The following is a 23,994-nucleotide window of genomic DNA, read 5'->3' as shown; positions in this document are numbered from 1 at the left end:
TATGTGGCATAGATGACGATAGAAATTTCAAAATCTGTTCTGCTCAAAGTAGAATAAACAATGAATTCAGGTAGTTCCCAGGACCACTAAATATTTACTGAAGATTACCATTTTTGTTGTATAAATTGTTTTAATAATAATTTCATTGAGGATAGTGGATTGAGTTGCTCTAGACAACAAATAGGTTATATATATATATATATATATATATATGTTTAACAACAAGAAGCAGCTGATCTTTTAAAATTTAAGAAATACTTTTACAAAACATCCAAATACAAAAAATAGTGATGGCATGTCAGGCTTAGTCCTACTTGATAATTCATATTTTGCTTGTCCTCGTTTTAGATTAATAAGGTCTCTTGGCTCCGTTATCTTTTATATTCTCAGCAAAGCAATTAAACAAAGATGAAGATGTAATATTTTATACTTCTAAAAGTTATCAAGGGTATTTTTTTTTATCTGTCTTTTTTCCTGGTCCTTTTGCCCTCTGAAATGTGAACCACTTCCAGTGTTAGTGCTATCCTGTAATTAAGCAGTGTCAGAATTCAGAAGAGATTTATATAATGCCAAATTAATGTTCCAATTGGCTCGTGTGCTGAAACTCTTCTATTGGTAGTTCGTGTGCTGTGAAGAAGGTTGTGATTGGCCAGTTATGAACCATAAAGGTCTGCTTTCATCTCCACACGTATGCACTTTTACAGTACTTTTCTGTGGCTGAATCCCAGTAGCTCTGGCCTGACCCTGGATATGTCGGAAGTGGTTTACACAAAATGGGTGAGAGGATGCTGATGTGAATATCCAGGACTTGCTGTCGTCTTGGCTTCTAGATAGCTGTGGAGATTCTGAAGGAACTACAGCTGAATTCACTTCAGCTCTCAAGGAAAAAACATAATTAAAATATAAAAAGGAACATGATTTATTTAGTAGGTACTGTACCTACCTGCACGGTACCTATATTTTCTAAACTGTTAATTACATTCATATTATAGACATAATATACCACATATCCAGTGATCTTTTGCATATATATTACTAAACTGTAATAAATATATAGTTTAATGCATAAATTATAATTTGTAAAGCAGATAATGAAGCTTATCCCTTTGGACTCCGTGCAAAGTGCTGAATTGAGAAGGATGACGGATGACGGGGGGGCATTTAGTACTAAACTGTGTAAAGCATTTGAGCATGTGACCCTGGAGAAACCTGATGCTTTAGGTTCCCAATATATACCTGCCTGCCGCCCCCTTCCCAGCCCTCCCAGTGCAGCGCTGTATCCTCAGCAGCCTGTCCACTGTAATGAGATGGTCCCGGCAACTTCTCAAGTCTTACTCTGCAAACTGTCAGCCGGGATTTCTGTCTTTATATATTTATTTTCCTCTTTAAAATCTTATTGCATTTGAAGTATGACAGTGCCATGAAGTGATACAAGATGGTTTATTTTTTTTTATCCCCCCCCACCCAGCACAGGAAGGCATGGCATTAAAGCGCTATAAATATTACGTTTCCACCTTGACGCGAGATTGTCACTGGATTTAGTAACAACGCTGCAACCTAAAACCATGCACAGCCGATGACCTAGACGTGTTACAGTAACGATGCGGGTGTATTGTGTGGCTGACACAGCTACTTTGAGAATATGGAAACTTTAAGCAATGCCTCAGATCTTCTGTGTTCAGCCTAAATATCTCCCTCTTTGATGTCTAATTCTGAAAAAGAAGAAGAGAAAAGTGAATAAACAAGCGTATATTTCCATATGTTTACATTCATTTTCAAAATTAGCGTGGAAGCCTGGAAATTATGCAGATTCTCTATAGATATCTGACATACTTTATAGCAGATGTGCATTTTGATGTATTTAAATTCAAAATCCTCAGGTAATTAAAAAAAAAATGTGATGGATGTGTTTGACCTCATCTATTGATCACTTGGGGACAACAGATGAAATCCCACAATCCCTCGTTGCAGGTGTATTTGCTCTGGCCGGAATATTTAGCAGGGATGGGACTCAGGGATCTCATTTGCTCAGGTGTCCATCTGGTGGAAGGTGTCTCCGATAATCTCCATATCATGTCATATTTGCAGCAGTTGTTTAATTAAACTGCACGAGAGATCATCGCTTACAAGTGCACTTCCGCTTCGGCGCAGTGTTCTGCTAATCCGCTGCATTACTTTGTCTGCACATATTTGCAGTCTATTATTTTCTGTTTGTTTGGGCCCTTTAAGTGAGTTCTGTGGGACAGATTTCTACTTGGATTACCTGGACTGAAGAGATTTGTGAACACGACATGCATCCATCCCAAAACCTGCGGGCTGATTGTCTCCTGCTGGTTCCTCATTCTGTCTCTCACACACACACACACACACACAGCCCCTCATGGCTTTGGCATCATTAGTGACTCTTAAACAGGTACTGGGACATACTGGGATCAAACCCATTGATCGCTTCCGCTTTGTGTTTCGGGACTCCGTGTAGCCTATGGTTCCTTTCCGTACTGTCCATCGATTTCTGCTCTCCACATTCCTCTGATTCCAGTCCAAGGTTTACTTGACCGTGTTCCGAGGCAAATATTGACAAGCTCTCCAATCACAAGGCTGAGAGTTCCATGTTGAGCTCTGGGCAAATCATGATCACTCCCCGGGGGGAGGGATTTTGATTTGTCGTATCCAAAGTGGAGACCACTGACGTACAGTATTTATAGTTCCGGCCCATGCCGACTTAGATTAGACGTTGTTGTTTATCGGTTGCACAGATAAGGTATAAGTGTTGCTACTGTAGAGGGACCATCTTAAAACTGCTGACTTAAATGGCTCTGATAACTTCCACCTGGGGAGTAATGTATGGTGAGTATGCAACCACACCCAGCAAATTACTGTGTGAAATTACTAAAGCTTCCTATTACAAAAACAGTTCCAATGTAGTGCTTTCATCAAGACCTATAACAGGGATTATGAATTGGAAACCTCCCTCTGAAACGGAGCATTAGCCGAAAGCCATTCACCCTACAGCTATGGGTAGTGCTTCTACCACCCGGCAGCCATTTTGGTTTCTTGTGTGCATCCTCCCTGCCTTTGTGTTCTAATAAGTTTCCCTCACCACACTTGCCCCGAAATGTAGTTTTTCTTTGCTTCCGCCTATCAGCATTCTCCTCCGAGAGAGATTCTGACACTCGATATGGTGAGTCAGGAACCTGAACCACAGCACCACCTATAGGTTAAGTGCTGAAACATTCCCACCACAAAGTCCCACGATTTATTATTCCAGGTCACACCTGATATTCGCCGTCAGTCTCTGTGCGCCGTCGCCTGATCACATGCACCCAATCAGCACGGAGCGTGAAAAACAGTGTCAATCAGTGTTCAGAAGTCCCATTTGCTGCTGCTGATTCAGTGCCTCTTCTCGTTTTTTTGCCACTGATAATTTGTGACTCTGCCCTGTTTTTCTCCACCAAATCATTCACATTGATGGTCGAATGGATCAGCAAGAGCACTGGAGCTCCGTATTGGTCTGCTGTCCCGGCTCAGCCCTGGGATCCATCCTCACGTGTTGTGTCCTTCACGCTTTGTGCACTGAAAAATTCACGAGGGGGTTCTCCTCAGAAATTTTTCCCATCATTCTCTGAAAAGCTCTGAAGTAAGAAATGAACAGGATGAATCTTATTGGCGGGTGGGGTGGGGGGGGTTAGATTGTAGAGTGAAATTGACACACCCCCCGTCTTAATGTTACTCTTGGGTATTGAACTAATTAGCAGAAATTGACCAACAAAATCATATTCTTTAATGAAAGGAGGTGAAACTGTTACCCTGATAAGCAGAGACAGGTGAATGCAGTGAGGTTAATGTAGCGTAGATGATGGAATATGCTAATTCCATTGGTGTAATATAATTACTGTGCATTATATACTTGTTTAGCTGAAGCTCAAACCCGGAGCCTGTTGCCATTTTTAAACTTCAGGAGCTGGGCGTTGCGCTGTAAATTATCAGGAAGCTCGGGTTCGATGCCTCTCTCCGCAGTCGTCTCTGGTCTGGGATCCCAGCCAGGACTCCTCACCAGTCCTGCGCACCAGTACGGCTGCCTAACTGCCAAGCCAGCTGCTGCTCCAGTTACAGGAGCCACAGTGAAAGGGGAATCGTCCCTTGACTTCTGCTGTAGGAAGGCTCTGGGCCCAGCACCACGCGGGAAGTCGCACCTGTGCCGCGTGCTCCTGGATTCAGCTCATTAAGCTCCTCGCTTCCCGTCTGAGTCAGGCGGCGCTCCTTCAGCCTCACCGCGGAGGCGCGGGGCTGCTCCTCAATCGGAGAGCGGCTGAACGCTCCCCGTCGCCCTCGCATTAACATTCTGCGGCGCCCTCCCCAATAAATTCAGCCGGCGCCGTAATTGCATCCAGCGGCACTGTAAACCGACTCGGCACATTATTACTGCTAAACTGGGGAGTGGCTCGTGTGCCAGTGGTTTCTAAAAAGGGAGGGAAGAAAAAGAAAAACAGGGGAAAAGACGCAGACTGTAAAATATTATGTTGCTAGACCGAGGAGAGAGTGAATGTGAGGAGGAGACGTCTGAGATGGAGTGGGGGGTGGGGGGACGACTGAGGACTGTGGGCCAAAGCCTGGCTGATATGTCACCTCTGTCCCCAGCCCTTTCGCTTTCAGTTTCGAAAGATCATCATAATTGATTTGCCCCCAACGGGGCTAAAACATACTACCTATACCAGAAGCGGATGGAGTTGTAATAGCAATTAAATAGACAGCCACCCTCCCCCCATCACGGGTTGATACACAGAGCAGTAGTGAGCAGGGAGGTCAGCAGAATAGCGACATTCTGAGAAACGTCCAGCTAAATGTGGTCATATCAGGCTAATCTTGCTAAATGCCATTTGATATTGCACATTTCTCTCACAAAGTGTTTTATAGAAATTCTCCAGAGGGAATTAAACAAAAAAAAGGAAAAAAGCTAAACCAGTGTTGGAAAATCTGAAAATGATTCCCTGACTCCTTGCTGGAAGGCAATCAGGAGAGATTTGGTTAGTAAACGCTCTTATCAAAGCTGAAGTGTGTCATGCTCACAGCTATAGTGTCATAGCGACTTCTGACTTGTCAGCTGAACTGTATGAATCACATTTCAGTGGTGAAATAGGGGACATCTGTAATGTCTGTCTGTAATATTATTCAACGACATTAGCAGGCCTTTTGAAACCACTGATTAATGAAATGCATTTATCCGTTTGTGTTTTGCAGGAATTCCACGTACTGTATGAAGGTGTCGATGTCTTTGACCGTGGCAGAAAACGACACCGACCTGTGCTACAATTCCAAAATGAGGTACTTTGAGAAGGCCGAATTGAGTAAAAGCAAGGAGATCACCTGTCCAGATATCGAGGACTACGTACAGGCCGGGAAGGACCCCGTCATTGTTTGGTACAAGGTAAGAGTCACACTAGGGGGGTCACTATTACCATTGTTTGGTATTGATCTAAACTCGCCACCACCACCATTACTGTAGTACTAAGTAAGGGTTCAAACTCATCACTATTACTGCAGTACAAAGGGTCTAAACTCACACCACCGTTACCATAGTACTACGTAAGGGTCTAAACTCACACCACCATTACCATAGTACTACGTAAGGGTCTAAACTCACACCACCATTACCATAGTACTACATAAGGGTCTAAACTCACACCACCATTACCATAGTACTACGTAAGGGTCTAAACTCACACCACCATTACCATAGTACTACGTAAGGATCTAAACTCACACCACCATTACCATAGTACTACGTAAGGGTCTAAACTCACACCACCATAGCCGTAGTCCTACACATAGGTTTAAACTCAACACTATTACCACGGTATCAAGTATGGGTCCAAACCCTTTATTAAATCCCTGAAACATGCATGTGCAAGGTTGTGTATCTCTGGCCCTTTTTTTACCTTAAAACCATTGACCATTAGTGGTGGTTTGTCTGAAGAGTTGAAAGCCTCTTTATGTCCCACTCGTTAATATTGGTCTGACTGTACCAATACGGCTCCCACTTCAGAGCAGCACCCTAACAGACTTACACAGGTAACCTTTATGTGAGCGAGGATCGATGTGGCTGCCTTTGCTGTACGCCTGACTGAACGTGTCTCTGTGCCAGGATCATGTTCCGTTTGCCATTTCCCAGTGATCCCAGGGGATTGGGTCGTTCATTGGGCATGAATGCCCGGCTTCATCCTTCCCCCAGCTCACCGCCCGACAAAGCCCAATGTGCCCTCTAGGACCCGGGCCCTGTATCACCTAATGGCTTTGTCCCATTTATCAGGCAGGAATTCTTCCGCGCGCCGTGTTTACTGTACTTTATAAACGGTGCAGTGCACTCAGAGCCCGAAGGCCAGCAGAAAGGCTAAGTGCCAGTGGATTTCAGTGTAAACAGAAACGATAATGAAGCGACGGGGACTTTCCTCACCTTTAACATACTTGGCGCTGTCGTGATATCCAGCTCTTCTCGGCTCGGCGTCTCCGGGGCTGTGAGTCTGGGGAGGCTGGAAGCGTGGGGAGATAATGTTCATTGTTTTGGAAAAGCAGATTCCACGAATGGCATATGCAGACTGTGAAGCGGCTGCAGAGGAAAAGATTAGTTCAGCGGGGGAGGCGGTAGGTCTCCGGAGGGTAAGTCGGCGACGTGAGACGATCAGATGAGTAAAGCTACCTGGCTTCACCTCTGCTCTGCTGGGGATGGACCCCACCAGCGGGGGCGCCCCCTCCGATGAACCGACAGCGGGGAGCTGGGGCCGGCTCGTTTCCAGCAGATCAGGGCAGGATTATGTGGCCCCATTTGTCCTCCGGTTTCACTGTAAATGAAATTAAAAGCTAGCGAGGGCCTGCAGGTCTGCCACCCAGTGTTTGGACTGTGTCGAGGGAGAACAGACAGCTCTTTTTTTGCCGTTAGCGCGGGCGGACTGGAGAGAGGCGAGTTCTTGTCTTTTATCTTCGCGCGGCTTTTCAGCTGCAGAGCGGAACCCGCGATGCTTCTTCCCTCACGATTCCCGCCACGTGCTGGATGAGCAGAATGCAGCCACGCTAAATGGTTACTTAAGGAGTCGCTGATGATGTCATTATCTAATGCAATTTTATGTGGGGAAGTATCAGCTTACTTCTCTTTACGGAATTGAACTCCAAGTTCTTCCAAAAACTCGCATCATGCAAAGAATAAAAAGATTCGTGTTCACACTGCTGGATGGTCTTGTGGATTTTGCATTTAGCATTGCGGGGCTTTACAACTGCCACCAAGAATCGAGCCGTACCCGAGCTGTACCGCCAACTGGCGGATTTCCATCGTGAAGAACGTTAGCTGAACCCGAGCTGTAACCTGCCTGACATGTGCCTGCTTGCTGGCAGAGCCAAAAGCGTGACTAAACCGAACTTGGTTGGGTCGCCACTATCCGATTGAGATACTGGTGTTCTTCGTCAATATGCACGGAGAGGAAAAAATTTTTCTATATATAATTTATTATTAGTAGTATTGCACATCACGATGTATTGATGCATTTACAACTCAGAACCTGAAAATTTCCAACCACCTACTGAAAAAAGTACTATAGACCAGTTGAACGGAATGCATTCATAATGCAAATTTACGCAAGAAAATGCTTATTCTACTAGCATTTCATGCTAACATAATCACGGTCACACTCCAAACCTAGCAATGCCTTTACAGATCTGACCCTTGTGGAGTGGAAAAGCGAATCGAGCTGGAACCACGGTTCCTGTATGTCAGTGGAAAAGTGCCATAGATAATTTTGGTATTTATTTACTTAAATAGCTTTTCTGATGCTTGATGTTTATATAGCACTTGCTCCAGTACTGTCTTGCACTTGTTACTGGTCACTCATTGGAATCTCCACTTTATCAAGGAGCTTTGTTGGCTCCTTGACATCTGTATACTCGTGATGTTTAATCTGCCTCACCTGTATATCACTATGGACAAAAGTGTCTGCTTAATATGTAAATGTGAAGGTAAGAAGAGTTAAGGCCTGTCGATGCACAAGCCATCAGAATACATATATGTAATATTCACATTCTGTTCAGAGTAGGGGATTAGGCTACTGGGTTCCACCGCAACACTTGCTAACGCCCACAGGGCTGTGGGTGGAATTAAGTGAATTATGCTGTCCTACAAGGACGTCACGTTACAGAACAAGACCGCAGCACATATGGCAAAAGGAAGAATGTAGCTTATAGGACACACACTGCATCAGGCTCCGCCCCTCTCTGTCAGGTGCTGGGCGTTGTTCTTGACGGGGAGATTTGTAATTGGATAATGGTTTGTTTCAGATAGGGAGAAAAAGAGGAAATAAGAAATAAATTAAAACTCATTACGGTTTGTTTGTTATCCAAAATCATACAATGCATTTCCTACAATGGGATCTATAAATGGTGTCTGTTCTGTATTGTGTCAGAGCTGAATACCATGTCAGCGCTAAAGATTAAATATCGATGCTGTGCAGTGTGCCACAATGTTGGGTTTGTCTTTGTCTTTCCAAGGAGTGTCAGCCCAAGCAGTGGAGGCAGAACATTCTGCGTCAACGGGACCTCCTGTCCATACGGGAAGTCCGCGAGGACGACATCGGGAATTACACCTGCGAGCTGCAGTTTGGGACATTCGTTGTTCGCCGCACCACCGAGCTCAAGGTCACCGGTGAGTTTCTGAGCCGTGAAGGTATTTTGTGGGCCGCAACACCAGCCCACAGCTGGCCTTCATGAACCGCCACATGCTTAACTGGATCTTGATGGTCATATACTTTACTCTAGTACATTATTGCATTTCTGAATCGGATTCCACAGTTCCCGGTTTTGGAAGGTCAGATTCCTGTGTTTGCTCTTGGTATTCATGCTGTTAAAAAAGTTTAGTGGCTCTTATTTGTTCTCACTTATTAATTTAAGTTTCTGGGTGTTTGTAGAGTAAGAGCAGAACCAGGAAACCCCTATAATGGCAGTTTATTTTCCTCTTTCCTTTTATTTATTTTTCCCTTGCTTTGTGCCTACGCACACTCTGATGCTGTTTTAAGTTAAATGTACAGTAAGCATTACTGTCAGAGGAAGGCAGTCAATATGGTTTAGTCTGGACTGACCTCCAGCGTCTTTAATTGCTGTGAGTAGCAGAAAGTTTCAGATAGGAATAAATTTGAGCTGGACTGCTTCAGCACTTTTTAACTAACAAGGAACGTTGAAATATTCAAGGCCGGACTTGAAGGTACTGCTCCAAAGGCACGGGCCGGACAGAACCAAGGCGGCGCCCCTCAGGTCTCGCCCTAGATGTGCAGCATGCAGCTGCTGATGGGATATGGGGGGTGGGGTGCGGGGGTGAGCATTCGTGGAATGGCTGACGGCTAATTAACTGAGCAGTGGGCAAGAATGGGGAAAGTTAACTCACAGACATCAGTCTGCAAAAAGCAGCACCTAAATTATTCTCTCTTCAATAGCTCCTTCTCCAACATGATTGATTTTAAGGAGAACTCAGCCTCTCCAAATGGTTCCTTAATGAGTCACCAGTGATTTCATTATTTAGCAGAATTTCAAACAGGTCATGTCAGAATAAATAGTGCAAACGGCGTCCTATTGCTGTCATGCACACCACAGTTCAGAAAGTCTCCCTATGGAGAGAGGAGCGTTAAAAGAACCAGACGGCGTTCACATTAATAGCGTGGTTTCAAGTCCTTTTCAGGTGACACGCATTTCTCCGTGTGTTATTGTCGTTTTACACACCTACTCCGTAGAGCTGGTTCCAAGTCATACATGAATCTGCTTGCCTTCCATGTCATCCTGAGCGAAGCAGACATGTCCAGCTGTTGACACGCTTAAAATGGCTAACTGCCACTTCATTCCCATAGGAGTGCAGTGCCAGATTGTATAACCGTACATCTTCGCTATTATTGGTGGCCCTTCTGGTCACATGACCACAGTACACGTCAGTCTGAATGAACCGGCACGCGGGCAGCTCTGTGGACCCTGCTGAACCTGAAATGACATTAATGGGTGAATCGTTCTTGCCCTAGCCTTTCCTGGGGACTTGCGTAAAACAATTGGCTGTTCACTGAACCAACCAGAGGTTCCTGTTAAGTGTGCTCATCCTTGTCTGGGATGTAAACACTCGCACTGCCAGCCCAAAAAAAAGGATGTGGCGCATTATAAGAGAGCTACATTTTAAAAGCATCAGCCATACCACTGATAAGGGAAGGGTCAAATGCACTCTTTGTAATTTACTGCTATCTGATTATGGTTTATTATCCAGTGGAAAACAGTGCCAGATTTTGCTAAAATCCAGTTTCAGTAATCAGTCACGTTCTTCACAGCATCTCAGCTTATCTTGACTGACATTTTTCCCCACTCTGCAGACTCATTTATTTTGTGCAAAGGCGGGAGGTAATTACAATTTGGTGATTATGCTAAATGGTAAATATCAGTATACTGTATTCATAAATCCAGTTTTTTTGCCCCTCATTTATACTTTCTGGATGGGTGATAATCAATGCTGATTTTCTTATACACTTCTGTGCATCGCCTATTTCTATGGCAGTTTCTCAAGGTTATATGTTCAGTGTTCAGTAACCGGCATGTTACAGTACATCTTGTGTGTGACATACACTTACAGGCCACTTTTTTAGGTACACCCAGCAAGTAGGACCCATGTTTGCCTCTGGAACTGCTAGGGGTTTACCAGTTGTGCATTCGGGGTATTTGTGCACCTGTGGCCTTCCTGTTAGCTCTAATGAGTCTGGCCGTTCTCCTCTGACCTCACTCATTAACACGGTGTGATCAGCCACAGGGGTGTCTCCCATTGGGTGGTGCTGTTTTTTGCTCACTGCAGACTGTCGACACTGTGCTGCGTGAAAATTAAGTTTAGGGAATGCTGGGACAACCGCAGTGACGGTACTTTCTAAATTGCTTGGATCAGATATCTTCATATGCTCAGTTGAACAGTAAGTGAACCTGTTGACCTGTTTGAGTGCTGCGTATATTGGGGTTGTAGGCAGCCGTACATAGTAAACTTGCCACTGAGAATATGTCACACTAATGATATCTAATGATCACAGTGACATCACCCAGCCCAGTATTTCAGTGGTGTGATACCCAATTAAGTTCCAGCTGTGTGTCTGTTTTTCCTTACGGTTTTTCCCATCTTGTGTGTACTTATCCAGATTGTTAACCTCAGCCGCAGTTAACGGCACCTGTTCCTGTGGCTTTAATAGTCCTTGCTTTTACAGAAAATTAGTTTTTGAAAAAAGGTCAGTTTCAGTCTGGTTGTCCTAAAGACCTATTAAATTTAATAACCTGATCATCCATTGTGGCCTGTTAAAAATATGCAGTAGTCCCAACTGAATCTGGGCATTTTACTTTTCTGGTGTCACGGGAATGGATTTTGCTTGATTATTTAAAACCAGTCGGGTGAGTTTTCTACCACTAGTAACTACCTGGGTCCCATTGTGGTTTCAGTGCTGATATCAATCTGTTCCCGATATCTTTTCAGAAGTGCATTTCTAAGGTTTTGTGATATAGAAGCAGGGGGAGAATGGTGCAGAACCATGTGACACAAGGCCGTGTGACACAGCACCATGTCACACAGAACCATGTGACACAGGAGCTTGTCTGCCAGACATAGAGTTTTATTTTAAAGTTTGCATTTTCAGGGATGATGACATTGAGACAAACACAGCATGAAATACAACAAAGAAATCAAAAATATCACTGACATTTTGATAAGTGGAAAAAAAGGACAAGAATAATTATTGCAGCTCATCCGTGACACTGTGGTGCCCCCCTGTAAGAAAGGCGCCCCATCTCCGGATTCGGGTGTCGCATATTTGACTGCCGCGATGCACTCAGACCATTTAAAGGGGCAGCGCCTGCCGTGTGACAAATGACAGGGATAAAAAGGCCGAACGTGCAGGTAGCGATGCCATTAGCCACGCGCTCAGTTACCTGGGATTTTGCGTTTGTTCAGCTTCCCCAGTTGACTTTTGCTCTAAAAGTGATGCCATTTGCTTTTCTGTATTTTTATTTTCTCCCGCGCAACGGAGGAGGCACCATCTCTCCGGCATGCTGAACGTCTTTAGATGAGGTACCGACACGGCGGATGAGGGGCGGCAGGGATCCATGGTGGCTCACAATGGGCTTGTAACCAAAGCGCACCAAGACCCATCAACACGGCACTCAGCGTGAATGGGTTTGTTAAATATCTATGTGCGGAAATGAGCGCAGGGAGACTGTAAACTGCAGTCTGGAATAATAATCTGAATGGCTTGGACCATATTCCTTTAAATACAAAAATCCTTTGTGTCGCTTAAAGTGTCTCAGTTTGCATCACTCACCTGGAACCTGAACACCCCATGCTCTAACATGCTGGCCGTGGCATTCATTAAATGTTCATTTCGGCATATTTCTTCTACTCCGTAGTTAAGTAAATGGCAAAGAGCGCTGAACCCAGCTTATCTGTCGTTAAGGAAACCGCACACGTGAAAAACACAGACGTGAACCGCAGTGGAGTATGAGGTCCAGTGACGTATTACAAAAGCACAACGGCAGGCGTATCACCCACATCCACATCGGCTTTACAGTAAGAACATGGAGAAGACGAAGGTGTCACTCCTGCTGGGTACGCACTTTCAAGGGCGTCGCTGCATACGCACTCCTACCTGGGCCTGCGGCCTTCATCACTTTCTTGTCTTAATGCATTTCCTCAGGCCAGAGTATCAAAAAGATGTAATCTAATCCAATTTATTTTCAAAGCGTCAAGTGGAGAGCTCTGCTAAAATCCCCCACCCAACCATCAACGAGCGCAATGAACACCCCTCCCCCCTTCTCGTTGCGTCTCTTCAAAGGCCTGACCGTGTTACATTTTACACTGAATTTGTAATCAGGACCAAACTCCATGTGTGAAAAGGAACACATGGTCATCAAATAAATATGAGCCTCTCATGCTCAGTGTGTTTTCTACATCTACATCCTCGTTCCGCTTCTTTTCTGGGCTTTCAGTACTTCTGTGTTTTTTATTTAAATTTTTTTCATCAGATGAAGGGAGAAAGAGTACAAAGTAAGAGGGCGAAGTCTCAGGGCAGGGGAAGAATTGAGGTTCGATGGAGGCCAATTATATCAAGCACAGGGGTAGGATGTGGTAGCTAATCTCAAGTTGAGAAAATAGGGTAATGAGTCCCTCACGAGGCATGTCATTTTCGGCTCTCGTTACAGATACATGAGGTATTAAGTCTCTTGGGTTTGAAACCAAACTTCAAGCCCAGAGACACCATCCCAGCAGGTGTGTTGAGAGTCTGATAGATTTCGGTACATGGCGGCCTGATCTGTGTTTCTTGCTTGAAGACCTTGTGAGTTTTGGTCGTAGAGAACATGAGTTTGTATCCCGTTTGCGTAAAATATTCTTAGTTCTGGGACTTTGTTCTAAGAACCTTTGGGCAAGAAGAACGTGGTGCAGTGAATATCCACAGGCAATAATAACTATGGTTTTATTGGCTCGCCTGTAACCCGAACATTGTTACCATATAAGAAAACTTGTTGCTTTTGATCTCCGTGACTTTGTGTGACATTGGGAGCATCATGACATTGTGTTTAACAATGTCAAATTTCTCCTTTAAGGTCATTAAAGGTATGGTTCATATCATTTAACTCAGCCACAAGCTATGATGGCTTATAAGATGTTTAAGATGTGTTATAAGGTGGCGTATGAGTATGACAGGAACAGGGATGTGACAGAAACCTGTTAGTTCAGTATTTTTCCCCTAAAATGTCCCCTATATCCTCAAAATAAATATTTACCCCATATATGTTCATGCAGTTCATATGTGATGAAAAGTATGTGGACACCAGCTTGCCTAACATCTCATTCCAAAAGCAAGGATATTAGTATGAAGCTGGTCGGTCCAGTTTTGCGCTGCTCTTCTGGGAAGGCTCTCTCATAAATGTTGGAACATTGCTGGTGGGATTTACTGCCGTTCAGGTTGGGTATTGATGTTGGGTGGCCCTGTCCCTTTCGATGAGCTTGAGTGGCTGATCACCGCTCCCAGATGTTTTGACCTTCACAATCACTTCACTTACACTTGCCCAGGGCAGCTCTAGCAGAGCAGAATGAACTGACTTGTTGGAAAGCGTAGCATCCCATGATGGTGCCAAGGGGTAAGTCACTAACCTCTTCTGTACGACCAGCCATTCTGCCACGAATGTTTACTGCAGGAGCTTGTGTCACTGTGTGCTTTTAATTATGCACCTGCATTAACAATTAGGCAAGTCCTCTGGTTACTTTCTAGTAAATGTACATTTTTAAACGGCGTTGTGAAAAGTGAGAAATACGACAGGTGTGGCTTCGCAGCACAGCCATAAAGTCCCGTGCGCTGAGGTAAATCCACACGCCAAAGAGATACTCCTGGAGTTAATCTCTCCTTCTGCCACGGACCGGAAGCCGCCTGAGATGGACAGCCCAGCCACAGATACGGCCGCCAGCTTCCTCGCGTGAAAAGTGGTAATTTCCTGTCTCCTCAATAAGGGCACACTCTCGCAGTGAAAGGTCCCATCTTCACCGCTGCCTTTGCCTGATACGCCGCCACGCACGAGGTCTCCGGAGAGACGTCAATCGATAGACTGCCGACTGGGATCTGTATCTCGGATTAGATAGAGACGCGTCACATTGAAGCTAACACTCTAGAGCTTCTCCAGAAGGGAGACTCAGGCACAGTTTGGCTACATGATAGCTCTTCAATCCTATCTTGGCTTCTGAAATATACAACGCCTGCATTTCAGAGCCTGAAATAGTTTTATTGCGGAGATTTTCACCATGACTTAAGTGGCAGTGTAAAATCCTTGCCCTACCATACAGTTTAGCATGAGACCAAAGTACACAGTCATCTTGACACATCCTTATTATCTTAACTGTATGTACTAGACACACATACAGTAAGTATTTCCTGATTAGGCTTGTCCACACATTACTATGACTAATCCAAGTCAAACGTGGGGCCCATCACAAGGCAGGACAGTAAAGCTGGGCAACAAGGTTTAACCAGAGGCTTCATTATGGATGAAAACAAGCGTAGAATGAGACCAAACCCCCTAAAGAAAAGCTAACGGCCAAAAAAAAACACCCCAGCTACAGAAAGTAAAAACACGTACTTTAATCAAACAGTGTGTCTCACATCATTTTCCCCAAGAGCAAACATCAGACTTCCTAATTCCCCACGACCCACCCAGCTGACCCTATTAAAACCCTAACAAGGTTATCAGTCCTATCAGGCTGGTGTGGCCTTTGCAGGCATGGGGCTGCTGATGAATTGCCATGGAAACACAAGAGATCGGCCAAACCCAGCCCTGTCTCCAGCCAGCCCAAAAGATGCAGAGGACCATCCCATAGCAGGGTTACCTTAATACCTCACTATCTGATCGCTTTTTATCGGTAATTATTTACAGAGTACAAGGTAATTATAACTGCAGAGTACAAGGTAGGAGCCCCTTCTCTCCTAAAACCACATCATAGGTTACTGAGGTGCACATTCAGAGAAGCCTTTCTTCTCATCCCTGTTACACTGAGCTGTTATTTCTCCTGTCTTTAACGAGTCTGCCCATTCTCCTCTGACCTCTCGTACCAACACGGTGTTTTCAGCTACAGAAATGCAGCTGATTGAATGTTTTTTTTTTGTCACGTAATTCTCTGTACTCTCTAAACATTGTAGTTGGTGAAAATCCCTGGAGGGTATCTAGTTCGGAGATTCTGGCACCAACAGTCATACCATGATTAAAATCGCTTACATCATGCATGAAGGCTTTAGTAATTTAACAGCAATTTAACTTCTGCATACTGTATATATTCAGCTGTACCCACAGGTATACCTAATGAAGTGGCCACAATAGCATGAGCAAAGATTTTCAAGACAGACCTACAGTATTCAGTGCTAAACAAGGCAAGCTTTGGGGCTTCGTTCGTGACACTGCACAGAATCCCAAAATTCACAGCACAACATTCAGTCAGTGTCTCATTGGGGAAGCTGATGGAGAGGATATGCGAGGAATCATTGTGACTTTGTTCATTTCATTAAAAAAAATTGCCAGACAGTTCAACAGATAAAAAAAAAACAACTGTGATTTGCAATATTTGTCTTATTTTATTGAAGGATAATACCTTAAAATGAGGATCTTTCCAGTAAAGTGCACTGCTTGTTAGGCTTCTGTTTTTGGCCATTTGCCAAATAGGTTTTAGATGTAGGTTGTTTTGTGCTTAATCAGTTACCTTCTGCATTTAGAGAAATTTCATAAACTGAGAAAAAAAGAGCCTGTTGGTGGCCATAGTGAATGAAACACATCTGTCATAGCTGCTTTACTTCACCAATGCAACACTGATATTGGCATAATTCATTTTGGTAACACCTAAAGCAATCATGTACCTGTATAATGCATTATAGATACCTTCATAATGTGTTATTATGCATTCATAAAGTACTATAAACATGCCTCTAACTATAAAAAGGCATAACACATTATAGCCATCTTTATTATGCATTATGGATGCTCTATGAAGCTCTCATCTATAATGCACTATAAATCCCTTTATAATGCATTATAATGTGTTATACTGACCATTATAATGCGTTATTTGCATTAATTTTACATTAATTTGGGGATTCACTGTGCAAATATTTATGAGTTTTAATATTTGGTGTGGTTAATTGTGATTAATTCACTGCGCTAATATTTTCCATCATATTTGTAGCATAACGAAGTAAACCAAGAGCACACACATATGCATACACACGCATGCACACACACATGCACTCTCTCTTGGATGTGTCCAATGATAAAGGGGATATTTCCCACGTGCCCACAGAACACGCTCTGTATGAACCTGCCACACTAGGAATCTGTCTTCATTGTGATCTGGTTGTGATACAGACCATCGATCTTTGTGCGAACCAGTCAGGGCTGCAATTGGTAACCCGCTTACTGGAAGTGCGGCAGCTGCATATTTCTGTGTTTGGCGTAAGTATGGGGTTGGGGGGGGGAGGGAAATCCAAACCCTGAACTGGAAAGAGCATCAGCCTGTAGTGGGTCATCAATGGGTGTTTGTCACCTGCATGTGTAGTACTCTCTGTAGAGCTTTTCAAACAAGAGCATCTCAATAGAATTAAAGGAAAATGGTGGCTAAGCTTTCACTATTAAACCATTCAGGGCAATAGTTAGACATGTCCGGCCTTCTGAGAAAATGCCACCTCGGGCCCCATGCTTAGGTTGGCACTTTCAGTCACTCAATTGATGTTGTGGCCCCTTTAAAGTGCTGTCCCCCCCCCCCGAATATGTAATGAATCTCCATTAATGCATCACAAAAAGGCATCCTGAGCACAAAGAATATACAAAACCTGAGTCTGAAGCAGCCAGACAGCGCTGGTCTGTGACCCCCGTCGTGCCTCTACCATCTCTGCCAGGTTTAAATACCCCCCCACCCCGGCAAACAGTTTTCCGAAGTACAGGTAGCTCCCAGTTGCAAACAAATTTATTTTGTTTCATTGGCGGGGCTATAAAACGTTTAGCACCATCTGTAAGCGTTATTCTCCCGCACACCGATGTGTCGGACTCATCAGCCCTTCATAGGCTGCTGGCAGCGGTGTGTCTGTCTGGCCGTAATGGCCGTCGATCGAGGCCCCCGTCAAGCTGCCTCATTAGCATATGAAGGCTGCTGTGAGATAGTAAGAGCTAATTGCACTTTTAATAGATAGTGTGTAATTAGGCTGTCCAGAGCAAGCATCAAGAAAAAAGCCCTATATATTCGTACTTTTTTTTTTTTTACCTCTGGAAAGGGGGTGGGGATTATTCGCTAAACGTAAACATTTTCCTGACGTCGTGGCTCATTAGCACAAAAGCTAACCCATGTTTGCTCACCTTTTTAAGGAGTCGAGTGTGAAAGGTCAGAGGTGACACTTCTACAAAGTCTGCCTTGAGGAAGCTTGAGTCTTGTCCACGTAAAAATCAATATTTAATGTGCAGTTTTCTTTCTAACCTACTTTTAGCTGAGTTTGTGAATATTACTGGGTGATAATTAGCTTTGATATTCCTCCAGGATTATATCGTAAAAAAGTGAGGAATGTAAGTTCTGTGAAAGGAAGGCCTGCGTGTGTGTGTGTGTGTGTGTGTGTGTGTGTGTGTGTGTGGGATGTGCTTCTTGGCAGTGAAAATGATATTGGCTGAAGGGGTATTTATTTCTGCAGCAGGCAGAAACTACTTGCAGTAAACCTGATTGCCCAGATCTTGATCTGAAGCTCAGATCTGTTCACCTGACAGAAGGATGCCAGTACTCATAGTGAGGAGGGGGCACCCAAGCACGGATCAGTGCCAGGGAAACCCACGTGCCACAATCCCGCCTGCTTCACCACAGGTCTGTAGACCCTTGATGGATGCGTGAACATGGTGAAACAGAACAGACTGGTCTGGGGAACAGCCTCGCTCGTGACGCCTGACATCCCACTCACTCTGACCGCCTTCTCAGGCTGGCCGCGGGCATCGTTAGGAGATTCGTCGTGCAGTTGAGAAAACCGCGACGGAGAGCATTACCCCGTGCCCATGTGCGTCGGCCCACGGTCTGAGGCGGAGGCACACAGCCACGCGATGCGTCATACAACGAACGAACGAACGAACGAACGAACGAACGCTCGCGAGGCGAACAAGCGAGAGGACGTGGGCACGAAGTGGGCTCGGCGATAATGATGTCTGCCATTCGCCGAGAGAAGGGGCCCTGGCTGGTGGAAATGCGAAGGTCTCCCCAGACACCTCCCCAGACCCCCCCCCCACCCCCCAGTGCTGTCCACACGGCCTTTAGGGGACAGCACAAACCGCTGACACCTAAAGTTTCATAGCGCATGACCGAGCGAAATGTGTGGAGGTGTGAGCGCTTGAGGAGCGCCCTCACAGATACCCTGTGCGCCAGGGTGCCAGGCTTCCTGCACACCTGCTCCACCCTGACTGAAGGCCACTACCCACAAGCCCCTGCTGCTGTTTCACTGTTGGTGGAAAGGCCTCACAGCTTACGTTACACAGCACTCCCAGCTCATCTTGTACTCCGTTTAATTACTTTACAAAGCGTTTTTTTTTTTCAATTCACTGTAAAATTGATTTTATCTTTACCTTTTTTTCGAAAAATGAGGAACAAAACAGGCTTTCTTTTCCATTTAGTGCAGCTTTCGGAGATTTGAGATAAAGAGATACCAAATTTTATGTTGTGCTGTAATTACAGCTTCCTGTATGACTAAGAAAGACAGCGGTGAGTAATGACGTCCCAACACCTTAACAATTAATAAGTAATATTTGCCCAAGACACACAATTAATTAATTAAAGGAGAACTGTTGCAAATATACACGTGACTCATTCAAAATAATTTTTGCCTACATGTCCCCTTGACTTAGTTTATATTTTGTCCCAGGTTGGAAATAAAGTGAGATTAAAATCATTAATCAGGTGTGACGTTAGGTCAATAATTAAATATTCATTTCTCCTTGTAGTGCAGTTTCCGTCGCAGTATATTTGCCATTCCCAGGACATTCTGCACAAACACATAAGATCGGGTAATATTTAACGGGAATGTTTTTGAGGCAATTGCAACTTTAGTGTCTAATTCTGTATTTGTTTCTTCTGTTCATAAAAATTTGTAGACAGCAGAATCGTATCTACCCGTACTATAACTGTTAGCTGTTCATCGATGGATTGGAGTCCCAAAAGGCGAGTTGTATGTGGTAAATAGCTATAAAGCTAAATGGAACCGGTAACAAAAGTCATATTGATTTTTGTTTTGATTGCCTGTTACTGCCTGGTGTCTTTATTAAGACTCACAATAAGATTTTAGTACTGTGCTGCAGGTTGGGTACCAGATGTTCATGACCACCGTTTAAGGGGACACTGCTCATTTTTCAGGTGCGGTATCACAGCTAGGCTGTGGTGCATCATGCCGTCTCCGTGGGAACATAATCCTCGGTGCTCAGTGCTAATTTCTCTCTCAGGCTGCCTCTTTAAACTCACCGTTATCGCTCGGTGTGGAAATGCTACTGCTCTTCTACATCCTGTTCTGGATTACAGCACTTGAGTCACCTTCTTAATGCAACGGATTGTGTTAGAAGCTGTTTACAGCTACAGACACAGCCCTCTGCCGAATATTAGTACCCCTATTTATTTATTTGTTTGTTTGTTTTGACCACTAGACTTCTGCCAGTGTGGAAGACAGGATTGGCGTGTGCAAAGAGACATCCTGTCCACTGCTCAAAAAGATTCCGGAAGATTCATTGTGTGCTGGTTTCCTGTTCTTCTGCAATATCTTGCCATCATTCCACTTGTCACTGTGTGTTTCCCACAAAAACAGTGTAACGTGATAGTCATATTTTTCCCTTTCAACAAACTTTTTTTGGCTTTAGTAATGCAATCAGTGAGGGTACTACCAGTGACGATGTGGGTGTTCTGTAAGGGGAATCTTCTGCAAGTTTTATGAAGAGTTTTACTCTTCTTCAAGGAGAGACACCAGAACGAGGTAGCCTTAGCACGGTGAAGTTCGGTGATCAATCTGCCACCTCTGTCACCTTAATCAGGGGCAGCTGATGTGAAAAAGGTCTTTATATTTAATTTGTCCTGGCTCTGCTTTGCTGGTCGTACATCTGCTTGAAAATAAGGTTATGTCAGGTCTCTACCATCCAATAAAGGATGATGAAGTCGTGAAACATTTATGGCGTTATAAAGGGATTTGTGATGGAGTGGACATGTGGTTTTGAGAGGACGGACAACAACAAAAAAGCCTGAATTTAAACTTGGCCGTCCTCTGAAATCTGAACACAAATGGTTATTTTCAGCTTCTTACGCAGCAGGGCAATCCATCGTCTCCTGAAGGCTTTGAATTTGGAAGGCTCACTGTTCAGAAGTTTATTTTGGATGAAGACTGTGGTGCGCTTGACATTTTCACGCACCAGTCATCCAAGATGTCATCGTCACGTGGGTTTGATGTGCTGGAGAGTGGGGAGGCTTTCAGCTGAAACGAGGTGTGATGGAAGAGAGGTTTCCACTCTCAGAATGCATTTAAGTAAATGAACTTCATCTCTGAGGGACCACCTTGAGATTAAGGGCCACAGCCCACGTCGATGGAGATATTTAATGTACTCCAGTTGCTAAGTGACACAACTCTAACACTGTTATATATAGATATCATTAGCAAAGCATGACAAAATTACTTGGTTTAAAATGTCACTGGCATTAATTACAAAAGCAAGTCTCCCTTTTTTAGTGGCTCTGTCTGCACAGTTCAGTTGAAGCTATTTTAGAAACTCTAAGTCAGATCAACTTTGAAAGCTACATTTAGAGAAATTTTACTCAAATTAGTAGCATGTGGTGTGTTTCTTAAACCTGGGTTCCTCACTGAGAAGTGTAAATATAAAGTTTTTTACCTTGTTTGGTGATCACCCATCCTTTTAATTCCTATTGTCCTGGAGAGTCAAGGATAATTCCAAGAAGGTAGGACATGTGCAAGTGAACCACATAGCTGTGATTGCGAGAGGAAACCACATGTAGAAAGTTGAAACATGGAAGCACCACGCACACACAGCACAGCACATTGACCCACTTGATGGTACTGCACACTGCTGTGGTGTTTTGGGTCAGTTTGTAATCCCAACCTTAGCTTTTTTGTTGCACTGGCAGTCCACATCTAGCTGTGTTGCACTGGCAGTCCACATCTAGCTGTGTTGCACTGGCTGTCCACATCTAGCTGTGTTGCACTGGCTGTCCACATCTAGCTGTGTTGCACTGGCTGTCCACATCTAGCTGTGTTGCACTGGCTGTTCACATCTTGCCCCTTGTACGTGTCACATGGGCGATTTCATCCTGTTCTTTTGATCAGTGGAGATGCTTAGGTTGGGTGAGGGAATTACTCTCTAGGTCACTTCTGTCCTTGCTGGGGGTTTATCACCTCAGCAAGCCTTTTGTCGTTATTAGCGAAGATATTTCCAGATGATCGCACCTTGGAGTTTCACACTTTGCAAAAATAAAAGTTCCTCGAGGCCTTAAGGCACATTTCAGTGGGGCGTGATGCTGTTTTTGTTCTGTCACAGCGAAGGATGACTGTAGCATTCAAGTATTTGCAGTTCATTTATAATCGTCATTTAATAACAAGGCTGCAGAAATTTCCTTTGAAGTTGTCTTGTTTGAGCTGAAGATACATTTTCTGATTAGAGCACAACTGAATTTAATAGAGCTGATTTCTGGGGGATTTTTATCTGGTGGGGGATGACATCAATGTATCTATTCTAAGAGCTGTTTTGTAGCTTTATGTACAATGTACCCAAGAAGAACCACTCATCAATGTTTAATATATAGTATAATTTATAATAGCAAGGTTCTTCTTGAAATAGCACTCACTGTATAGCAGTTTCTAATCTCTGTGTTTCTGCAGTTGCGATGCAGCTTATTCCTGTTTGTAAAGGTTGACTTTCCTACCTACACTGAGCACAAACATTGATGGCAAACACTGATAGGAATGCGGTCTCGCTGAAAATCTATAACTCGAGACTCTTTTCAGTTTTTTAGCCAGACTTCCGGCACATCTGGAGATACCGTAACGTAAGAGAAGAGGTTTGAAATCTTTTAAACGCTACGTTTTACAGCTGTCCTGTTCAAAGACTCTTGAGAATTAATGTTGTTTTATTTGTAATTGTTCTTAAATGAATTTCATAGTTAGTTAAAACTAGTGTGGACCGGGAATGAAAGTGTGATCCGGGGTTGAGGTAGAGGCATACAGTTGCACCATGGAGCAGAAGATTCTTCCACAATAACAGCAATGACAGCAAGAATCACAATAAGACTCTATGTATAATGCTGCTTTTATAATAATTGGTAATGCACCATAATGGACATTCAGGAAGACAAACACCATTGAAATTGTGCCAGATTCAATAGACTGTCTCCATACATCTGCTAAACTTCTGAATGCTCAAGAGAGCCAAGAAAACAAGGGTATTATGGGATGTCGATACTGATTTCCATATACCGCACAAGGTATAAATCATACAACCACCTGATGTGGTAGACTTGTATATTCCACAGATTAGTCTGTTGTGTCATTAGAGCTGAGCTTTACAGCTGCCTGATGGGCTTGGACAAGGAAATAGCATGATGCAGCATGCCGACTGCTACCTGAAGGCCAGTCATAAGTGTGATTGGAAGTCCATTTCATTTATCGATCTTAGATCTCATTTCGTTAACTTGAGGTGCCGTGCTGCAACATTAATCATGGCATTGCATCACTTTATATCCTACCTTTTCATTCCAGTAGTGGACCTGTCATACTTACTGTCAAACAAAAGCTCATTGATCAGGTCTTGTTACTATGTTAAGAAAAACAATAATTATTTCTACTTTTCTCAGCAGTTCCTGTTACTTTTGCCTGCTTGTTTTGTCTGTTCTTTCACCCCTTGTGTTGCACCTGCCCTTTTCCTCGGAGTCTTCGGGTTTCATAAATCCAGTCTAATCCGCAGCTCTTGAAATTTTTCACTGTCACCCGGATATGAATGTCCGACATGGCTCCCACCTCCCGTCCCACGAGGTACGGACTGAAAACTAATAATAAAAATAATAATGTTCAATAAGAAATAAAAAGCGAAATGAAAAACAAAAAAAGATCCTATATAAAAGATAGGCTTCTCACTTGGCATTGAGTGGGTAGGAGTACGCTCAATGCAATAAGGGAACCCGAGTGGGACTGTGGAGGCTTTGGGTGCCCGGTCATTAACCCTTCAAGATGCCTCCTCCTGGTATTGCTCCATTATGCTCAGTCACTGAACACTGGCAGAAGGCATGTGACTATATGCTGTGGTGCATATCTTGCGAACACCCACCCATTTTGACCTGTGCAGGATCGTGGGGCTCTGGAGCTTATCCCAGAAGCTATGGAGACAAGGCAGGAAATAACCCAGGATGGGGCACCTACCCACTTTGCC

General features: G+C 44.0%; 1 protein-coding gene and 1 long non-coding RNA gene across 12 annotated transcripts in view; one reads left to right on the top strand and one right to left on the bottom strand.

Annotated features, from left to right (window-relative positions):
- The window catches only part of il1rapl1a (interleukin 1 receptor accessory protein-like 1a), a 330,464-nt gene that overhangs the window by 204,383 nt on the left and 102,087 nt on the right, over window positions 1–23,994 (top strand). For all 11 annotated transcript variants that reach the window (XM_023839920.2, XM_023840176.2, XM_023840338.2 and 8 more), the window contains 2 exons: window positions 5,239–5,425; window positions 8,530–8,683. In XM_023839920.2, coding sequence (XP_023695688.1) covers window positions 5,239–5,425; window positions 8,530–8,683 — 341 coding nt within the window. The remainder of the gene's footprint in view (window positions 1–5,238; window positions 5,426–8,529; window positions 8,684–23,994) is intronic.
- On the bottom strand, window positions 1,461–6,972 carry LOC140578311 (uncharacterized). Its single transcript, XR_011982408.1, has 3 exons — window positions 6,695–6,972; window positions 6,452–6,527; window positions 1,461–1,712 (listed from the first exon to the last, which is right to left on the bottom strand). It is a non-coding gene; the product is annotated as an uncharacterized lncRNA (long non-coding RNA).

The sequence above is a fragment of the Paramormyrops kingsleyae genome, chromosome 1, assembly GCF_048594095.1.
Source record: "Paramormyrops kingsleyae isolate MSU_618 chromosome 1, PKINGS_0.4, whole genome shotgun sequence".
NCBI lineage: Eukaryota > Metazoa > Chordata > Actinopteri > Osteoglossiformes > Mormyridae > Paramormyrops > Paramormyrops kingsleyae.
This window is presented reverse-complemented; position numbering and strand designations above follow the sequence as displayed.